Source organism: Phocoena phocoena, chromosome 4 (assembly GCF_963924675.1).
Source record: "Phocoena phocoena chromosome 4, mPhoPho1.1, whole genome shotgun sequence".
In the NCBI taxonomy this organism is placed as follows: domain Eukaryota; kingdom Metazoa; phylum Chordata; class Mammalia; order Artiodactyla; family Phocoenidae; genus Phocoena; species Phocoena phocoena.
In genome coordinates, this window is record NC_089222.1 from 37,070,754 (window position 1) to 37,089,490 (window position 18,737).

Below are 18,737 nucleotides of genomic sequence, written 5' to 3' on the forward strand. Positions count from 1 at the left end.
AGCCTATGGAAAATTACTAAGTTCGTTATTATTTTTGTTCAAAAGCAAATTTTTGTTTAATTTTTAGGAGATACATACACACACAGTTGGCCCTCCGTACCCAAGGGTTGGTTGAATCCGCAGATGTGAAGAGCCAACTGTACTAGGCCATTTCATATGAGGGGCTTGAGCATTGTGGATTTGGAACCAATCCTGTGGGTACTGAGGGACTAGTATATATATCTCTGTGTGTGTGTGTGCGTGTGTGTGTGTGTGTGTGTATACACACAAGGTTGGAAAGTTTGTGTGTTACAGTTATAATAATAAACAACTTGCCCATCTCCAAAGTGGTAAGTAGCCATTCAAATGCTGCCTTTTGGATCACAGATTACTCCGATGCTAAAGGAACTTAGGAAAATCAGTTCCCTTTTTGTTGTTTCAAATGGGAGTGTGTAGGTCCAGAGATCTAAGAAATCTCCTTAAAGTTTGGAGAAGGTTACTACCAGCAAATGGACTGCAGCTGCTTTGAAACACCCACAGCCCACATTGCTGCCACTCCTTCCAACGAGTGGCTCAGGTCTTCTGGCTTCAATTCATCCTGGTGCCCATTAGCCCTAGGGCATTCTATGCCCAATGATCCAAAGCCCAGTTATGCACAAGGGATTCAATGAGTTCATATCAAATATTCCTTAAGTTCCACTGTCCAAATGAGAAGTATTTCAATCAGATGGACTCATTCTGCATTTAACCTTCTGACGCTTGGCTAAAGACCATTTGGGAACATGGAAACATTTACAAGGCTATAAAGCTGACACTGAGCTTTCTAACCTAGCAATCAGTTTTCACCACAAGAGACTGCGTTAGCAAGACTTCAGGAAAATTGACCTTAACATTATTTCTCGCATTATATAATTGGAGCTTTTATTCAAAATGCTTTCACACGTACAAATGCCCAATGACACCCCTTTGATGGATTCAGCCTATAACTCTCATTTAACTGATAGAAAAACAGGTTTTGACCCATTCTAAAGATGAATACTTTACATCTTTCCCATGTGCTGTCCTCTCTTAAAGCCCCAGTTAAAGTCTTGCTATGAAATTACACAATCTGACTTTCCTGTGCCTCCTCTGTGATATTTGGTTTTTGTACACACCCTTTTTAAGTAAAATATAACCCCGTTTGATCATTAATACTCTACTGCTTTTCCTTAGGTTTTTAGTCTCAAAACAATACAACTATCCAAGATGCTTTTAGTCCAAATACACAAAATTAACTGGAATTAAATAAAATCACATCAGCAATCTGAGAACACAAGAAGCTGTCTTTCTGGCTATTCCTTGCATTAATAATACTCATTTCAGGTAGTAAGTTTTCTCCCTCAGAAGATGTTTATGAAATGCCATTCTATTCACCTACTGCTCCTCTGCCTACACACGAATCCTATGGGGCACAGTGTCTGAACGTGTGCTCCACTTTGAAGTGAGCTCTTCTCACTTACATAACCAAGGCTGACCAACCATGAAGACTTTTTTTGACAGACAGTTATTGGAGCTTGAAATGGCAGAGAAGAATCTGAAAGAAATGCTTTTGGATACGGACACATGTAATCCAGGCCTCCCATACACAGACCCCTCTCCAGCGTCAACTACTACAGACTAAAATATTCAGTATTTGATTTACAGTACTGAGGTTCTCACTTCATAAAAACAAATCCCAGAATACGTGGCCAGTCAGTAACAAGCTTTTTCTGAAGGTATGACTATAAATAAGTTGGAACAAGGTGCATGCACAAATCTAGACAACCCTTCATATATTGACATTATTCTCTTGATAAACCAGCTTTCAGTCCTTAAGGGAGGGAGGGCTTAGCAGGTCATTAGTGCCTTTTATTGCAGTCCTGAGGTAATTACCTTCACTAGGATTTTGCCTTTCAAACTTTGAGGGCTTGGAAGCTGCTTGGTCTCTCCTGTGTCTACAGATGACAGGTCGAGCTTGTCTCGGAATATTCCTCTCAGGTACTGAGCAATTTTCCTTTGCTGCTGGACACTGCAGTGATTCTCAATAGACAGTATGACCGGGAACCTGAGAGAACAGCAGTACATTGGAAAGGTGTTGAGTACAGCAACTCACAGGGACTTTTGAAAATTACTCTGTATTCATTATGTTCTTACAAGCCTAGTGACAGTATTTGTGAGAGAGGTGATAATTAAAATGCTTCTAAAATGAAAAAGATGAGAGATGAATTAAAAAAAAAATTCCTCTGGCCAAATATATTTTACCAGGCATAAGGGGTGAACAAAAAAACCAATCCATATGAGATGACTTAGTCTAATATTTTGTAGCTCTCTCTCTCCCTCACACACACATGCACACACACAGTACATATGTTTTGCCTCTTTTACAAGAAAAAATAAAAGAGAAAATTTTGAGAGATAAGAAACCTAAAGAAAGAAAACTCATAAGGTAATTTTGTCTTGTTTATTCAAAAGTCTAGAAACATCTAGGAGACCACTATCATTAAATGAAGATATTTACTCTAAAAATATATATTCAACACACAGCTTGAAAATTACTATTGAGGATAAAATAACACAATGGAATTTTGTGTTTTATAGCATCCTATGTCAGGTATTTCAAAATCATTTGTATAGAATTATATACTAGTCTTTACTTTCAGAAAGGAAAAAAAAAAGTCAAGCATTCACTCTCCTCCAGCACTCAGGGCTCTGTGCAGAGAATGTGAGACCCCAATGGAGTGATTAGTACAGACAGCCTTAGGAACCAGCAACAATTCCATGACCTTACTCCTCTTCTGACTTTGTTTTTTCCTCAGAAAAACAAATTAAGGCTTATTCTCATTTTTTTTCTAGTTTCCATCACATATCTTCTGAAGTACTAGGCAATATATTTTTTTCTGAAATAGACGCACCAATATTTAACTTGCCTAATATGTCTATATGGAGAAAAAATTTTATTTATGCACTTATATGAGAAGCACAGACTCCACAATACAGGCTGTGACCTCCTGAAATTACATTCTATCCTCATTAGTAAACCTGATGCCAGAGGTAATACGAGAGATGAACCTTTGTGACTGAGGTCGGTTTGGTTACCGGACTATAATCTGTTTGCTCCTGGGTCCTCACATGGGTTTTACCCCAGAGTGTTAGAAAGAAAGAAAAACAGCAGACTAGCAGCCCTGAGTTGTCTGCACAGTCACATCAGGGAGTTCTAGCAATGGATTTTTAAATTATCAATCTGTTTATAAAAAGGCTATCAGTGTCTAATGATGCTTGGTGTATGAAGCAGTGCTTCTCAACAGGGGCTAGGGCGACTGTGTGGCACTCCTTCCAAAGGGACATTTGTCAATGTCTGAAGACATTTTTGGTGGTCACAATGCTAGGGATGGGGGCTGCTACTGGTGTTTAGTGAGTAGAAGTCACGAATTTGCTCACCATCCTGCAATGCACAAGACAGTTCCCCATAACAAAGAATTATCTGATCCAAAATGTCAATAGGGCCAAGGTTGAGAAACCCTGGTGTAAATATGCAACTAAGGACTTCCCTGGTGGTCCAGTGGTTAAGACGCTGCCCTTCCACTCACGGGTCGTGGGTTCGATCCCTGGTCAGGGAAGTTCCATGTGTGGTGTGTTGAAGCCAAAAAAAACCCACACATGAAACAAAACAAAACATTTTCAGTTTGGGACTTCCCGGCAGTCCAGTGGTTAAGACTCTGCACGTCCACTGTAGGGGGTTGCGAGTTCAATCCCTGGTTGGGGAACTAAGATACCACATGCTGGGTGGCACGGCCAGAAAAAAAAAAAAAAAAAGATGCAACTAGAACTTAAAGCTGCACTTTTAAAATGTAGTAAACAAGCTTATTAATTGTTTTAATTTGAAGTGCTTTTCTCCTAAGGATCCCCAGACTTTAAGTAAGCATAGTCAAGTCACCAGAGGGTCCTCCGAAGTACATAGACAGCAGGTCTTCTCAATGCCCTACTTCACATGTTGGAAAATAACGGCAAATCACTTCATCAACTTGGCTAAGATTAGTAGCAATCAGGGTAAAAAGACCCATCAGAATTTAGTACTCGGATTCTTCCATGTGGAAGTCACCACAAACCAAACCTGCTATGCAGCAAGTGTCTCTTATCAGAACAGCATTTTAACTTCATATTTAATTAATGAGAAGACGAAATGTTAGAAATTTTAAAGGCTACTAATGTCTATAAAATTAATTTTATGCAATTGTAATTTTAATTTGCCTTTTTTAATGCAAAAATCATTTCTTGAATGTCTGGTATATTGCAGGCACTGGCAAGGCAATAAAGAATGAATAAGGGAGAGTTCTCTGGTGGCCTCATGGTTAGGATCCTGGGCTTTCACTGCTGGGGCCCAGGTTCAGTGCCTGGCTGGGGAACTGAGATCCTGTAAGACGCACATAGCAGCCAAAAAAAAAAAAAGGCGGGGGGGGGGGGGGGGGTGGTGGAATAAAGTCTTATTTTTAATTTCTTTTAAAAATGAATGAATAAGACATAGCCACATATTTTCAAGGAGTTCATGGTCCTAACTACTTAAAAGGAGGCAAGTCACCGACAATTGCAAGAAGGTGCTGTATGATATGATGGAAATATGTTGAGTGCTAAGAACAGCGAAAAGAAGCATTTAAATCAGTTGTAGTATTGGTAAGTTTGCCAGAGGGACAATGCCTAAGCAGTCTTCTAGGATGAGCAAGAATTGGGCAGGTGGAATAATGGAGATGAGTGTTTCGGACAGAGAGAACGGCACAAGTTGAGGGTAGGGTCTGTGAAAGCACTGAGATCCCCAGGGACTCCGGAAGACAGTCAGTGACGGCAGAAGCCCAAGTCTCTGTGGAGCAACAGTGGAAGACAACACTGGAAGAGCAGGAAGAGGCCAGGCCTTGAAGGGCACGGAATGCATGACCATGAACAACAGGAAGTCTTTGAAGGACTTTAAGAATTACAACATCAGGGCTTCCCTGGTGGCGCAGTGGTTGAGAGTCTGCCTGCCGATGCAGGGGGACACGGGTTTGTGCCCCGGTCTGGGAAGATCCCACGTGCCGCGGAGCGGCTACGCCCGTAAGCCATGGCCGCTGAGCCTGCGCGTCTGGAGCCTGTGCTCCGCAACAGGAGAGGCCACAACAGTGAGGGGCCCGTGTACCGCAAAGAAAAAAAAAAAAGAATTACAACATCAGCTTATATTTTCAGAAAGAAACATACTACACCAGCGTGGAAGATAAACCAAAGAGAAATGAAAGTGAAGAGAAGGCAGTGGAGTCAAAAGATACTTTAGCAACTAGAATTGAAAAGATTGGCTGAATCGAGAGTGGACTCCCAGTTTCTAGGTAAAGCCATTGGTAAACAGTGCTACCCTCCTAATTAGAAGGAAATGGAGTAAGAGGAAGCTTGGCAGAATGAAATGCTGAGTTCAGTTTGGGGTGGAGGCCCCGTGCTGGTAGGAGTCTTATCCTCGCTCAGTGTTGAGGCTCCCCAAACCTATTATAGTATGCCTGGCTTAGAGTGGGCAACTTTAAATATCTAAGTAAATGTCTGAATAAATAATGAAATTTGTTAATTTTCAGGTACCTATGGGATACTCAGATGAATTTGTAGTAAGAATCTTTCAATATATCTCTGAAACTTAGGAAAAACATTCTGGATATATAATGGGCAAATAACCAAAAAGTAGACCAAGGACAACAACTTAGGAAATAGTGACTATTAAAGGAGTGAGGAAATGGACTAGAAGACCGTAGGCGAAAGAAAGAGGTCGAGAAGCAATGGCAGCAATAGAGGAGAGAATGCTATGATAGAGGCCCCCCAAAAGCAAGTATTAAGGAGAAAATTATCACCATTATCAAATGCCAAGGAGGGGTCAAGTAACATAAGGACCCCAGGCACTTCAGTATACGTAGGACATCCAGCAAGTCTGGAAACCAAGATATTATTATTTTATTGTATTGCAATATAATCCCAATAAGCTATTTATTATGTATAGTAACCTGTGTTTATAGACACTCTGTACACCCTGGCTTTAGGAATTTTGAGGTCACTCTTTGTAAGGAGGCAACATCTTGAGAGAGAATGGGGTAAGGAATAAAGAGAGCACAAGGAAGTATGTACATGTGGCCCTTGTTTGTTCAGTGTTTTGTTGGGAAGGAAGGAGAGAACCAGGGCAGGAGAAAGCGAGATGTAGACTCCAAGGAAGTGTGTGGCTTGGTGGCCGTGTTACGTCAGGCAGCGCTGCATGTGCCAGCTGAGCCTGGCTCCCAGCTGCTGCTCTACTTACTCGTTCTTCACAAAGGCATGCTTGTTGATGGTCTCCACAACATCTCTGAAGAGGATCTTTGAAGTGAGCGTGTAACCGTGGTGTACGACCGGCTCTCCGTCGGGGCCATCCCAACAGTCAACTGCCAAAAACAGAATGTCACATCAACAACCCAAAGTTTCTGGTGTGTCCTGATAGTTCTGGAAATAGCAGACAAGTATTAAGTTTATTGTTTGAGCTTATAGGTATTATGATCATGACAAAGATGACAGACCGAAATGAGTGTTCTGGCATATTTATCAGGATAAGGAATTAGAGATTATAAATGATTTACTGCAAGTAAATCTGCTTATAGTTAACAAAGAGGTCATATACACAAGCAGCTTAGCCTTTACCAAGAACTCTCATTAGAAACTGCTCTAAATCCAACCGAGTACGCCTGAGCATAGTGATATTTCTTAACAGGTTGTTTCTCTATTTTACTTCTTCTTATTCAGTTTACTAGAGTCTTTTAATGTTTCAATGACCCTCTCAAATCAGTAACAGGGTTTTTCATCATTGTCCTCCTAAACTCGTTATGTTTCCATTAGATTTATTTCCATTTGATTAATTTGACAGTAGTTCTAAAATAGCATTGACTTCTTAACTTCGAATCTTCAGGCCCTGCTAAGATTTATGTGCATATGGGCAAATGATTTAATAATTTAAAGTATTGCTTCCCCATCCATAAAAGGAACACTAAGAACAGGACTTGAATCATAAGTTTGAGTGATTTATAAGTACATGAAAAGTTGGTTATAAACCTGCATGGCACACAGTAATCATTATTGTTATTAATACTATTGATACTGTTATGTGTATGGATAACCTCACTGACCCCCAGCTGGAGAAAGACAACAGCTTCCTCACCATCCTCCCCAACTTAGAGTTTGCCTTCCCTTGTTTTACACTTTGCCACCAGACTAATTTCTCAAAACACTGCTTTCTCCATGTCACTACTTTGCTCAAAAGCCTACTCAGTGCATAACATAGCATCCAACCCATAGTATGTACTAAATAGGTCTATGTTAAATTTATTAACAAACAACTTACAGCAGCTCCTGTCTGCTTAACCCCAGGGTCCCTATCTCTGGCACTAGAGACTGGCTAGCCATTCAACTAAGCCTGTTTTCTCTCTCGCCCTAGCTCACAGCTAGACTACAGTTCCCAGCCTTCCCTTTCAGCAGGACATGGCCATTGAAATGTGGGCAGAAATGATGTGCACCACTTCCAGGTCTGCTTTATGAAACCCTGCCCTCACAGTTATCCATGCCCTCTCTTCTGCTGTGAGTTTGGAAGTCATGTGCTGAAGATGGCACAGACACAGAAGGAAAGAGCCTGTACCCCTAAATCACTACTTGAAAGAGTCACCCGTTAAGAACAGCTATTTCAGACTTCACATAAAAAATAAACTTCAGTTGTTTTAGGGCACAGAGATTTAGGCTTAACTGTTAAAGAAACTAGTTAATTAATACCTTAGTTCCTGTTTGATAAGTCAAACTTATTTTCTCCTACTTCCAACCTCACAGACTTATTCTTCCGGTTAGGCAAGGTTCCTCACATATGATCCTACTTCCATGCCTTTGCTTCTTTCATTTAAGGTCAACTGAAGTGCCCTCTTTCACTTGGCTTAACTCAATCTCAACCAAGGGTCAAATCCTTGATTAAGGATTTAGATCCTAAACCAGGATCCCCCATAGAATTTTGCCAGCTCTCATGACATTGCCCTTCCTTATGACAGGGTGTCACAAATTCAAATACCAACAAGAACCTAGCAGGTCACATAAATAAATGTAGCAGCCCAACAGGAAATGTGTGTCTCAATGAGGTAACTATTTCTCACGATCAGTCAATCATTCCAAAGTAGGAATAAGGACCCAGTTACCAGATCTGAGAAAAGTCAAAGGTCTCTTTCCTCTCTCTTTCTGTCTCTCTCTCTCTAGATAGATGAGAGTTGGTGGGGGAGGGTTTCTGTTCCCTAATTAATACAGTTACATATATCAATTAAATACTGCCTATTAAAATATCCTTGGGGGGGGAATGGAAAAAGGAAAAGGAGAAAGTACTTTCAAGGTTAAAACCATAGGAATACTGGAAACAAAGTTTAAGAACAAATATTTTGGGATGCTATCATACAGTGTTATACTGTTCCTTTGGGCCTGTAAATGAGGTCAAACATATAAAGGCATCTTCTCAGGAAAGAGGCTCCATCCCTCTTTTGATATGTGTTTGACATTCTTTAATTTGTCTTTGGATATAAGCATGAAAAGAATAAACAGATGTTTCAAAAGTATGTAACTTAAACAATATACCCCAATTTATACCCCATTTTGGAAGAAAAAGGGCTTAGGAGGGTTTCTCATAAATGAGCTAATATATTTTCAAAAAGAATGCAAAGTAGATGAGGCAATGCCACAGCTGACTTGATGATCATGTACACGTAAAAATATCTCTTCATAAGAAACTACTTTGGTAATGAAAGAAGGAGCCCTTTTGCTAACATTTATAACACAGGCAGAATATGCATAGTTGAGGATGGTTCTCCTCATGTTCACTTTTTAGGTCTATTTTATCACTTGTCTGTTAAATGAGGATAGCAACATCCCCAAATGGTGCTGCCATCTGAGCGCGTGGCATCCATAGTCAAGTTCAAATGGCCATGAAGAGCTCCTGTAAGAGCTAGTGCTATGATGAGAATGTTGGCAAAGTAGAAATCCTCTAACCAATTTCCTAGCCACAAAATAGCCGGGCCCATTTTTTCAATCAGACCACATGTTAGAAGCCCCCAAAAGCACCCTGACAAACAGCTGGTCAGATCTGAAGGCCAGCTGAGAGACTAACATGACAGCTTTTCATAGTGGAACTCAAAATGTTTCACCCTGATAATGCTCCCAGAGATAACAGGAAAAGTTGTAAACCGATTACAACAGCAATACAACGTCAGTTCCATAATGAAAGTGAAAATCCCCTGGACAGAACATCCATATTTATAAAGCAACTAGGGCTGATAATCAAGGGAAAGGAAAGGCCGTGTAAAAAATGTCATCAATCTGATTTGCTGGCAAACCCACTTCACCAACAAAAGACTTACTCGTCTTCCCCAAGACACCATATATATCCCGACCGAGGACATTGTTGCAGCTGAACTAATGGAGATGGAAAACACAGTATTATCAAAATAGAAGCTTGAAAGTGGAGAGATTCTTCAGGTCACAATACCATGAAAGAACTGTCCAGAATCATTACTCTCCATCTCTAAGAACTATACTTGGCAAAAGCTGCTTCAGAAAATTATCTGTGGGACCTGAAATTTTTAATCCATGACCTGCTACATTCTATAAATCAGGTGCTTTAATTCCTAGCTGCAGCTGTTTAAGAATAAAAACAACTTCATCCAGAAGCAAGGTAGATAAAGCACCACTGGGTGTATATAGATTGGTGCCTCCAGGTCCAAGCTTGAAATGTAAACTAAGATCTTCAAATTACAGGGCTGACAGAAATTGTCAGGAGAGCACAAAAAATCACGTTATCAAGTTCTAAAGTCTTCAAGAACATCTAGATATTTAGATGCCAAGCCTAATCACAAGTCAAGCAAATGCCTCCTGTTAAAGCCAACCTCCTCTCCGTACTGTGCACTGTTCTTCCTAGTCTTCTTTATGTGACCAGATGGCCCTTATTTGATCCCTCGCTTGGGTTGGTCATGTCATTCAATGCGTGTTCTTCCAAAAACCCCAAAGGCTTCCTGGAGAAGCAAAGTGGGGGAGTCAGACAACTTGCGTTCGAATACCAGCTTCCAAGCTTACTAGCTATGGGACCTTGAGCCACCAACCCTACCCCAAATTGGGGTGCCTTCTTAAGGAGATTATTCCATCTTCCTTAGTGTTGTAAGAATTAAAGAACGATGTATGGAAAGCACTTAACCAGAACCTAGCCCACAAAAGGGGACGAAATCATGGTGGTTTCCCTGTTCCCTCCCAGTATATTCAAAGCCAAGGTGACAACCATAGTTTCAGACAGGAAATAGAGCAAGTACAAAGCTGACCAAGTCTCCTAGATAAACACAGTATAATGCTTCTTCTCAACAAAACCTTCCAGAAATAGCAGCTTGACTTTCACTGTCCAGTCATAGATTATTCCAATAGTAAAACTTCAAGCCAAACAACAGAGGCGAAGTTTGCTGATGCAGGCTTGGCGAGGGAGATATTTGAGAGATTGCACGTCCTTTGAAATTATATACAAGCTGTGCATCGTCTCAGTTTGTGTGAATGTATGGAGCAAGCAACACCTTTTACACAAGGAGGGCAAAGATCAATAGCTTCTATCACTTTGGTGACTGGCAAAGAGGAAGAAAGAAGGTAAAAGGGAAGGCCCATGTTCAATGTCATCTGCTGTACACAATTTCTAAAAGCTAATTTTAAAATTAAAAGATCCCTGAAAAAGCTAAAACTAAAAATTATTTGTGTCTTACTATAAATTATCTTAATCAGATAACTTTCCTTCTTAATAGCCCAAGGAATGCCAGAGAATTAGAAGATCTGATTGAGTAAGGAGTTGATCATTAGCACATGGTTAAGCTTGGGTAGGACACTGATTTTGGACAGAGAAATCAAAAAAGAAATGATTGGGCACCTGAAAGACCTGAAAAGCAAAGGAAACAGTACAGGGCACAGAAGTAACAAAATTGCAAAACTGCCTGGAGTTGACTTTCACTTCATGGAGTCACCAGAAGTCATTTTCCGTATTTGGCCTCCAAGAAAATGCCACCATTTAAAATGATAGGCAACCATCACTCTGAAGCCAATAAGGGTGTGGGCCCTGGCATCTCTATGCATGACAGACTTGTAAAACTGCTTGAGTGCTGAGTGAACAAATGGTTGAATAATGGCTGAGAACAGAATGTCACCTCAAGACCTTCTGTTGCTCGAAAGGTTTTCCTTTATGCTAATATTTTATAAGCATCTTCATTATCCAGTTGCTTAAGCTACTCAATTATCAGTCACTACTGTCAGTAGGTGTTCTCTGCATCTACTGCAAAAATGCCATGTCTTAAATCATACACTTCCAGAGTGCTAAATTGGTAGTGGTCCTAATGGTTCTGTATGCAGATTGTTTTTAATACCTGTCCATTTTCAAAATATGTCAATTTGCCTTTATAACATTACTACTACTATTACTGTAACATTACATCTGCTACTTTTGTAGCAGAAAATTCTTCAAGCCAGAAACTCTCTGACAAAGAAGCGTTCCTCCACTCACCAGTATTATCTCACTGCCCTACTGCTTTACTCATCTCCCTACACTATTCCACCACCCCAAGAACAACTCGCTACCTACTGCTGACTCCCCTATGCTCCCACCAAAAAGCGATTCCCCTTTGCTCCATGGAATCTCCATTCCAGTGTAAACAAACCCCCTTTCATCATCAGACTAACAAACCCCCTTTCATCATCAGACTCTCTAACAAACCCCATTTCATCATTAGACTCTGGAATTCTTCCTCAACCTCCTTATCTTGGTTAACAACCAGTTTACCTGGGAGGATACTACTTCCTTTCTCCACAGATGCTTTTTTTGTATAAATCACAAAATGAGTATGCTACTTTTAAACAACTGTTGTTCTACATTCATTTTTTAAAAATCTCCCCACTTTTAAACCTCACTCTATCCATCTCTGCCTTCCTGGCATCTTCCAAGTGCCTTTTCCGTAGCATTCTTCTTCTACCTAAGTGTGTGGTTTACAGTTTTTAATATCCAAGTTTTGATCTTTTAATTTTTTAGCTTTGAATCTCCCTGTCAGCATCCTTTGACTTAAAAGTCCATGTAGGCAATCTACCCAAGCACTTAACCTTGACCTCAATGCCAACAGCTCCTTGCTTCACTCTAATCATGCTCACCCACCACACGCCCTGCATATACTCATTACCTCAACTATACCCAAAATCCCACCTTGTGAGAATAATTCTCTGTTCTTGTTTACGGTATGCGTGATGCCGACATTCTCAGTATTTCTGTTTCTTTGAGTCTTCTAGTTTCTTAACCTCATTTTGTGGCCCCTTCATTTCCTTTCCTAGTTCATGGACCTACTGTCACTTACTTAAAAGAGCTCTCACCAACATCTTGAAGATATTTTATACGACCTGGAAATCCAGAGGCTTGGATCAATTCTAGAATCTGTCTTCACTGCTCCTATACCTAGTCTGTTGGGAATGGGGTGGGGAGCAGTCTGAGCGTGCAGATTTTGTCTAACAAAAAGACTGTTCTGTTAAAGACTGTTTTTGAAATTAGCTAGGCCTTCCCCAATTTATCTTGTCAACTCCTTACTCATTATTTGCTGATCTTTTTAAGCCTCCCATCCCCCAGCCAACCTCCACCCACTCTACACTTAGTGGATGGTGTTCTCTCCTACTATCCTGAGAAAAGAGAGGGTAACAGGCATGAACCATTTTAAAATTTCTTGTCCCCTACCCCATCTAAAAGCAAAATGAATGAATCCTCATTTCCCCCTCTTCCAAGTCTCAAAACCTCCCCAACCCTGTATCAAGTCTTCCCCTAATGCAGAAAAATGCCAAGTGACTAGCTCACAGCAGATTATCTACCTGACCTTCCCACTGAAAGGCCACCAAAACTATATAGCAAAAGACACTAATAACCTCCCAGCTGTCAAATGCAACCAGACTGGACACTTAATCTTTATTTTACTTTTCTATTGCATGGGACATTTTTGACCATTTCATCCCTTAGGTCCAAGTGACTGCTTTGTGTTAGTTGTCTTCGTCAGTTCCCCTTGTTCTTTCTGCTTCGAAAGGTTGGAATGCATAAGTCCTCAGGCCTTGTTCTCTTTGCCACTCCTCTAAGTGATCTTGTCCACTGTGATGTACATTTACACACGAAGGTTTCTGTAAGTGATCTTGTACGCTAACACACAGAAAACTTGGAATTGTGGAATCTTTATCTTTTCTGGATCCTTCTGTTGAGTTCACATATTGTTATTTAATTGACTAATAAAAATGTCCACGTACATATTACAAAGTCACTATAAACTCAACCGATGGAAAGCTGAACTCATTAATGCTCAGTCCCCACAGTAGATGATGGCTCCATCATTCATTCCAGCTCTCCCCTTCAAGCCTTACATCCTTTACTTTGCTCACCAGGTCCTGTAAGTTTACTTCTTTAATATCTGTATAAGCATCTCTCTCACCTAGTCTGTTCTTATGATCCTTCTTTCAATCATTTCAATAGCCTTCCCACCATTCTCCTTGCTCTAGTTTCACCTCCCTTCCCCCACCACAAACATACATCTTAAAGAAAAAATATCTTTCTACACTGCTGCCCAAGCAATCTTTCTAAACCGCAAGTCTGACCGTATCACCCTAGGTATTAAAACAATCCACCGGACTCTCGTTACCAAAAGCTAAAGCTGAAATTCCTTATCACAGCACTCAGAACCCTTTATCGCTGACCCAAGTCTACCTTCCAGGCTGATTTCTCATCATATTTTACGTCACCCCTCACTTTCTGTATCACCTCTCAACCACGTTTGATTCAACTGGTGGAATTCTCACACCATACTATGATTTTTACCGTCCACCCCTTCCAATGACTGTGAGTGCCTGAAAGATAGAAGCCACGTCTTACATCTGTGTCCTAACCCCCAGGAACCTCCTAGAAATTTAATAAGTGTTCGCTGATTGATAGACCATGAAGTACCTTAAAAATAAATATTTATCCTGAACCATCTTTACCATTGTTTAATCAAAAAAAAAAATCTTTCTAGGAAAAACTTTCACATTCATCACAATTTTTCAGCACCTGAAGGTGTGCCTCCCAAATGCTAGTACACATCTCTCTCCCTGTTTGAAGTGTCAGGAGGAACCGGAGAGGATTATGAGTTAAGAATAACTTTACAGTGAGTGGGGAAATAGTTCTGATTAGCATGAGTGCATTTTGTTAGGTCTCCATTATTTACACTAGACGCGCCTGACTAAAGCACGTGTGCACCCACACACACTCGTGCTCAAAGCACGCACCTTCCACGCAGCGACAGCCCTCCTGCAGCACCCGTGCATACATGTCCACTTTGGACTGAGACAGGAGCTGGTCCCCGGTCAGGTATGTATTGTGGGAGGAAGCGATGTAGTAGTGGCACAGGGGCTGGTCCATGTCCTGGTACACTTCATGGTGCAGTGGGTTAAATATGTCACAAGCAGGACTACGCATGAAGTTCGTGAAGCCTTTGGAAATGAGAGAGAGTGAAGTACTATAGCTTTGAAGCATATATACTTAACCAACTCTAACAAGGGGAAAAGAGATCAAAGTTTGTTCATACTGATTACCTCATTTACCTTCAGGACAGCCTTTGCAGGGAATACCGGGGCAATGAGAGATGTGCTTCAGATCAAATAGACAGTGTCAAAAACTGAAATATGGCTTTGGGGAGTAGCAGTTTAAATATAACCTACAGAAAAACAGACTTTTTAAGAGTTTTGATTGAGGGAGGGAGGGGGCTTATTGCAAAGGTCTTCAGTAACTGCTGAACTCAAGCTATGATTATTCAGTGGGACCTAATGGGTGGCTCATACAGTGTTCAAGCCATATTTATCCTAAGTGATATACTGATCAACAGCACCCTGATAGGTTATTAAGTTGATTTGAAAAATAGTATTGTCAGCGCCATAGCTGAGGTAACAGGTCAGAAGTTAGGCACAGCTTAAAATCAGGGTATGATTATTTGACTATGAAACTGGTTTGGCAAGATGCTACTAATGGCTAGCACACTTGAGAAATGTGAAAAAGTATTTCAAGATTATGTAGAAAACCTTATCAGTTTTTCAAAAACATAGTACCTGGGTAGGAAAGGCATTCATTAACATATTAACAGATATGTGAATGTCCTACAAGTACCTACATGGAATGATTAATAGGGTAAATTATTTCAAGTCTTCAAGAATCCTGTGGTAAAACTACTGGTAAATATCCTCTGAAACTCTGGAGAATTTCTTCATGCTCATCTTTATGGCCATAACTTAGAAATCAGGCTTAACTCCATCTTTTAAGGCCCCACCAAAGAAAAGATTCATTTATTGGTAAAGAAAGGTCCAAATTAGTTTATCTTCTTTGGTTGTTTTTAAAATAGCTTTTAATTATATAAATATTAAATAATTTCTCTTCGTTTTAATTAGCCTCTATCCCTGGAAGTAAACATACAATATCATACCCCCTTGTCCACACTAAGCCTGTTTGGGAGAATAGGAGGCCAACAATCAAAATTGGTAAGATAAGCCATGGTATCATATGCTCTTGCAGGAAGTGGGATGCCCCAGTAGTTTTTTTATTAAGATTATCTATTCTGCCTGGGGACGTGTTCTCTTTTGGAGAGCAGCCTACAGATTTCTTTCCCTACATATTTTAAATACATATGACTTATAGATACACGTAGCTATATTCATGTCATATCATTTATACGTAATATCCTAGGAGCTAGATTCTAAATATATATTCAGAATCTAATATATATAACTGTGGGCAAGTTACTTATTTCTTTTTTCTTTTCTTAAAAAATTTATTCATTCATTCATCTATTTTTGGCTGCATTGGGTCCTCATCGCTGGGTGCGGGCCCTCTCTAGTTGCAGAGAGCGGGGGCCACTCCTCATTGTGGTGCGTCAGCAGCCTCTCCCATTGTGAAGCACGGGCTCCAGGCGCACGGGCCCCAGCAGTTGTGGCACACAGGTTCAGTAGCCGTGGTGCAAGGGCCTAGCCACTCCAGTGCATGTGGGATCCCCCAGACCAGGGCTCCAACCCATGACCCCTGCATTGGCAGGCGGACTCTCAACCACTGCACCAGCAGGGAAGTCCCAAATTACTTAATTTCTTTAAGCCTCACTTTCTTCAATTATAAAATGAGATAGTCATATTAACAAAATTTGTGGTCCCTACAACCTCTCTACCACTACCAACTAGGGAAAACAAATTAGTTGCCAACATTTAAAAAAAGAAAACAAAAAAACATGTTTACTTATTTTAGGGCCAAATTTCCCATCATGAGATTATCTGGTTGAAACTATTTCTAAAAATTAACCATTTGAGAAAAGTCAAAATATTTCTTGGCATCTATCATACACAGTGGCATCAAGTTGACTTGCTTGAGTGGAAAATGCTACTGTCCTTGCAAAAGTAAAAGAAACAGCAAAATCATGGCATCTGTTTTGTAGGAAAATATATGTGTCGCGGGTTTTATTTGAATCATCTGTAATTCCAAGGTTATCTCCCTACTTCTTTTCCCAAAAATTTTGCTAAAATGTAACTTAGCAAACTAAACTGAGAAATGAGAAATTAAGGATATTGGTTATTTTACCTTCTATGCCAAGGACATTTTTTGCCTTATTTTCTTCAGAAACTTCAAATTTTCTTATGACGTCAATACAATAGTCTGTTGTCACATTCGTCATCTAAACAAAACAGAACAATAGTACAGTACCTGCAATTTCATGAGATATGTTCCTCTATGCTAAAAGGGCATACTGATTTTTTTAAGCATTCGTGATACAGTGCAAAATGGTTAAATGAGCCATATTTGAGGTTACTAGTGTCATAACTACTTAACCTTTGGAAAATGATCATGATCTCAGTATTCCTTGTATCTTTCAGATTTAATCAGTGAAAACAGTCCTTCAACTACTAGACAAATATTTTCTATGAAGCAACAAGATTAATAAAACCAAGTCAATAATCACTGCAAATGCATTGTCAAGCATCCACTCACTGTAAGCTAGTAGTTATCTGCAAAAGTAATGCTTTCTACACAAACACTGAGGTTTGCTAGTCATAAATTGTATGCGAAAAGAAAATGACTCTCTACCAAAGAACCGTATGCTAGGTAAATCCACCTGTGTGTTTATAGCTACAGATCCTTCAACCGATTCATGAGAGCAGTCGGCCATGGTGACTCAAGAATGCAAAGGTTAGCAAAAGAAAACAAAAAGGTAGGTAAGAATTCTGGAGTGAGAATTCTTGTATTCAAATCAGCTGGCTCATACTATTAACAGTGTGGTCTTAAATAAGTCACTCACCTTCTCTGTGGCTACCTTATAAGGTAGTTGTGGGGATTAAATGGATTAATATTTGTAAGAAAAATGTATGGTACCAAAAAAGCAGTATATGCTAACATTACTGAGTTAGTCTCAAGTTTGCTGCATGTACATTTCATGCTTAGTATCACTGGGAAAAGCAAACTCTTTGAGAATAATTTCTTTAATACTAATAAAGGATAAAATATTTTTATCAAAAATTCATTCAGCCCCAAAATCTCACAATGATATTTAAATATACTAATAAGCACCAGAGAGCAGACAGCAGAAGCAAGAAGAACTAAAATCTTGCAGCCTGTGGAACGAAAACCACATTCACAGAAAGACAGACAAAATGAAAAGGCAGAGGACTATGTACCAGATGAAGGAACAAGATAAAACTCCAGAAAAACAACTAAATGAAATGGAGAAAGGTAATCTTCCAGAAAAAGAATTCAGAATAACGATAGTGAAGATGATCCAGGATACTGGAAAAAGAATGGAGTCAAAGATCGAAAAGATGCAAGACATGTTTAACAAAGACCTAGAAGAATTAAAGAACACCTAAAAGAAGTAAAGAACAAACAGAGATGAACAATACAATAACTAAAATGAAAAACAGAAGGTATTTCTACTTTTTTTTTTAATTCTAGAAGGAATCAATAGCAGAATAACTGAGGCAGAAAACGGATAAGTGACCTGGAAGACAGAATGGAAGAATTCACTGCCGCGGAAAACAATACAGAAAAATGAATGAAAGGAAATGAAGACAGCCTAAGAGACCTCTGGGACAACATTAAATGCACCAACATTTATATTATAGGGGTCTGAGAAGGAGAAGAGAGAGAGAAAGAACCTAGAGAAAATATTTGAAATGATTATACTTGAAAACTTCCCTAGCATGGGAAAGGAAATAGCCACCCAAGTCCAGGAAGCACAGAGAGTCCCAGGCAGAATAAACCCAAGGAGAAACACAGTGAGACACATAGTAATCAAACTGACAAAAATTAAAGACAAAGAAAAATTATTAAAAGCAACAAGGAAAAAAACAACAAATAACATAAAAGGGAACTCCCATAAGGTTAAGAGCTGATTTCTCAGCAGAAACTACAAGCCAGAAGGGAGTGGCACAATATATTTACAGTGATGAAAAGGAAGAAACTACAATCAAGATTACTCTACCCGGCAAGGATCTCATTCAGATTCGATGGAGAAATCAAAAGTTTTACAGACAAGCAAAAGCTAAGAGAATTCAGCACCAGCAAACCAGCTCTACAACAAACGCTAAAGGAAATTCTCTAAGTGGGAAACACAAGAGAAGAAAAGAACCTACAAAAAGAAACCCAAAACAATTAAGAAAAT

At 39.8% G+C, this 18,737-nt stretch overlaps 1 protein-coding gene across 2 annotated transcripts in view; it reads right to left on the minus strand.

The window, feature by feature from the left end:
* PLCH1 (phospholipase C eta 1) overlaps positions 1-18,737 on the minus strand; it is a 216,800-nt gene that overhangs the window by 63,897 nt on the left and 134,166 nt on the right. For both annotated transcript variants that reach the window (XM_065876179.1, XM_065876178.1), the window contains exons 6-9: positions 16,664-16,757; positions 14,338-14,541; positions 6,290-6,410; positions 1,891-2,062 (exon numbers count right to left, since the gene is read on the minus strand). In XM_065876179.1, the coding sequence (XP_065732251.1) occupies positions 1,891-2,062; positions 6,290-6,410; positions 14,338-14,541; positions 16,664-16,757 (591 nt within the window). The remainder of the gene's footprint in view (positions 1-1,890; positions 2,063-6,289; positions 6,411-14,337; positions 14,542-16,663; positions 16,758-18,737) is intronic.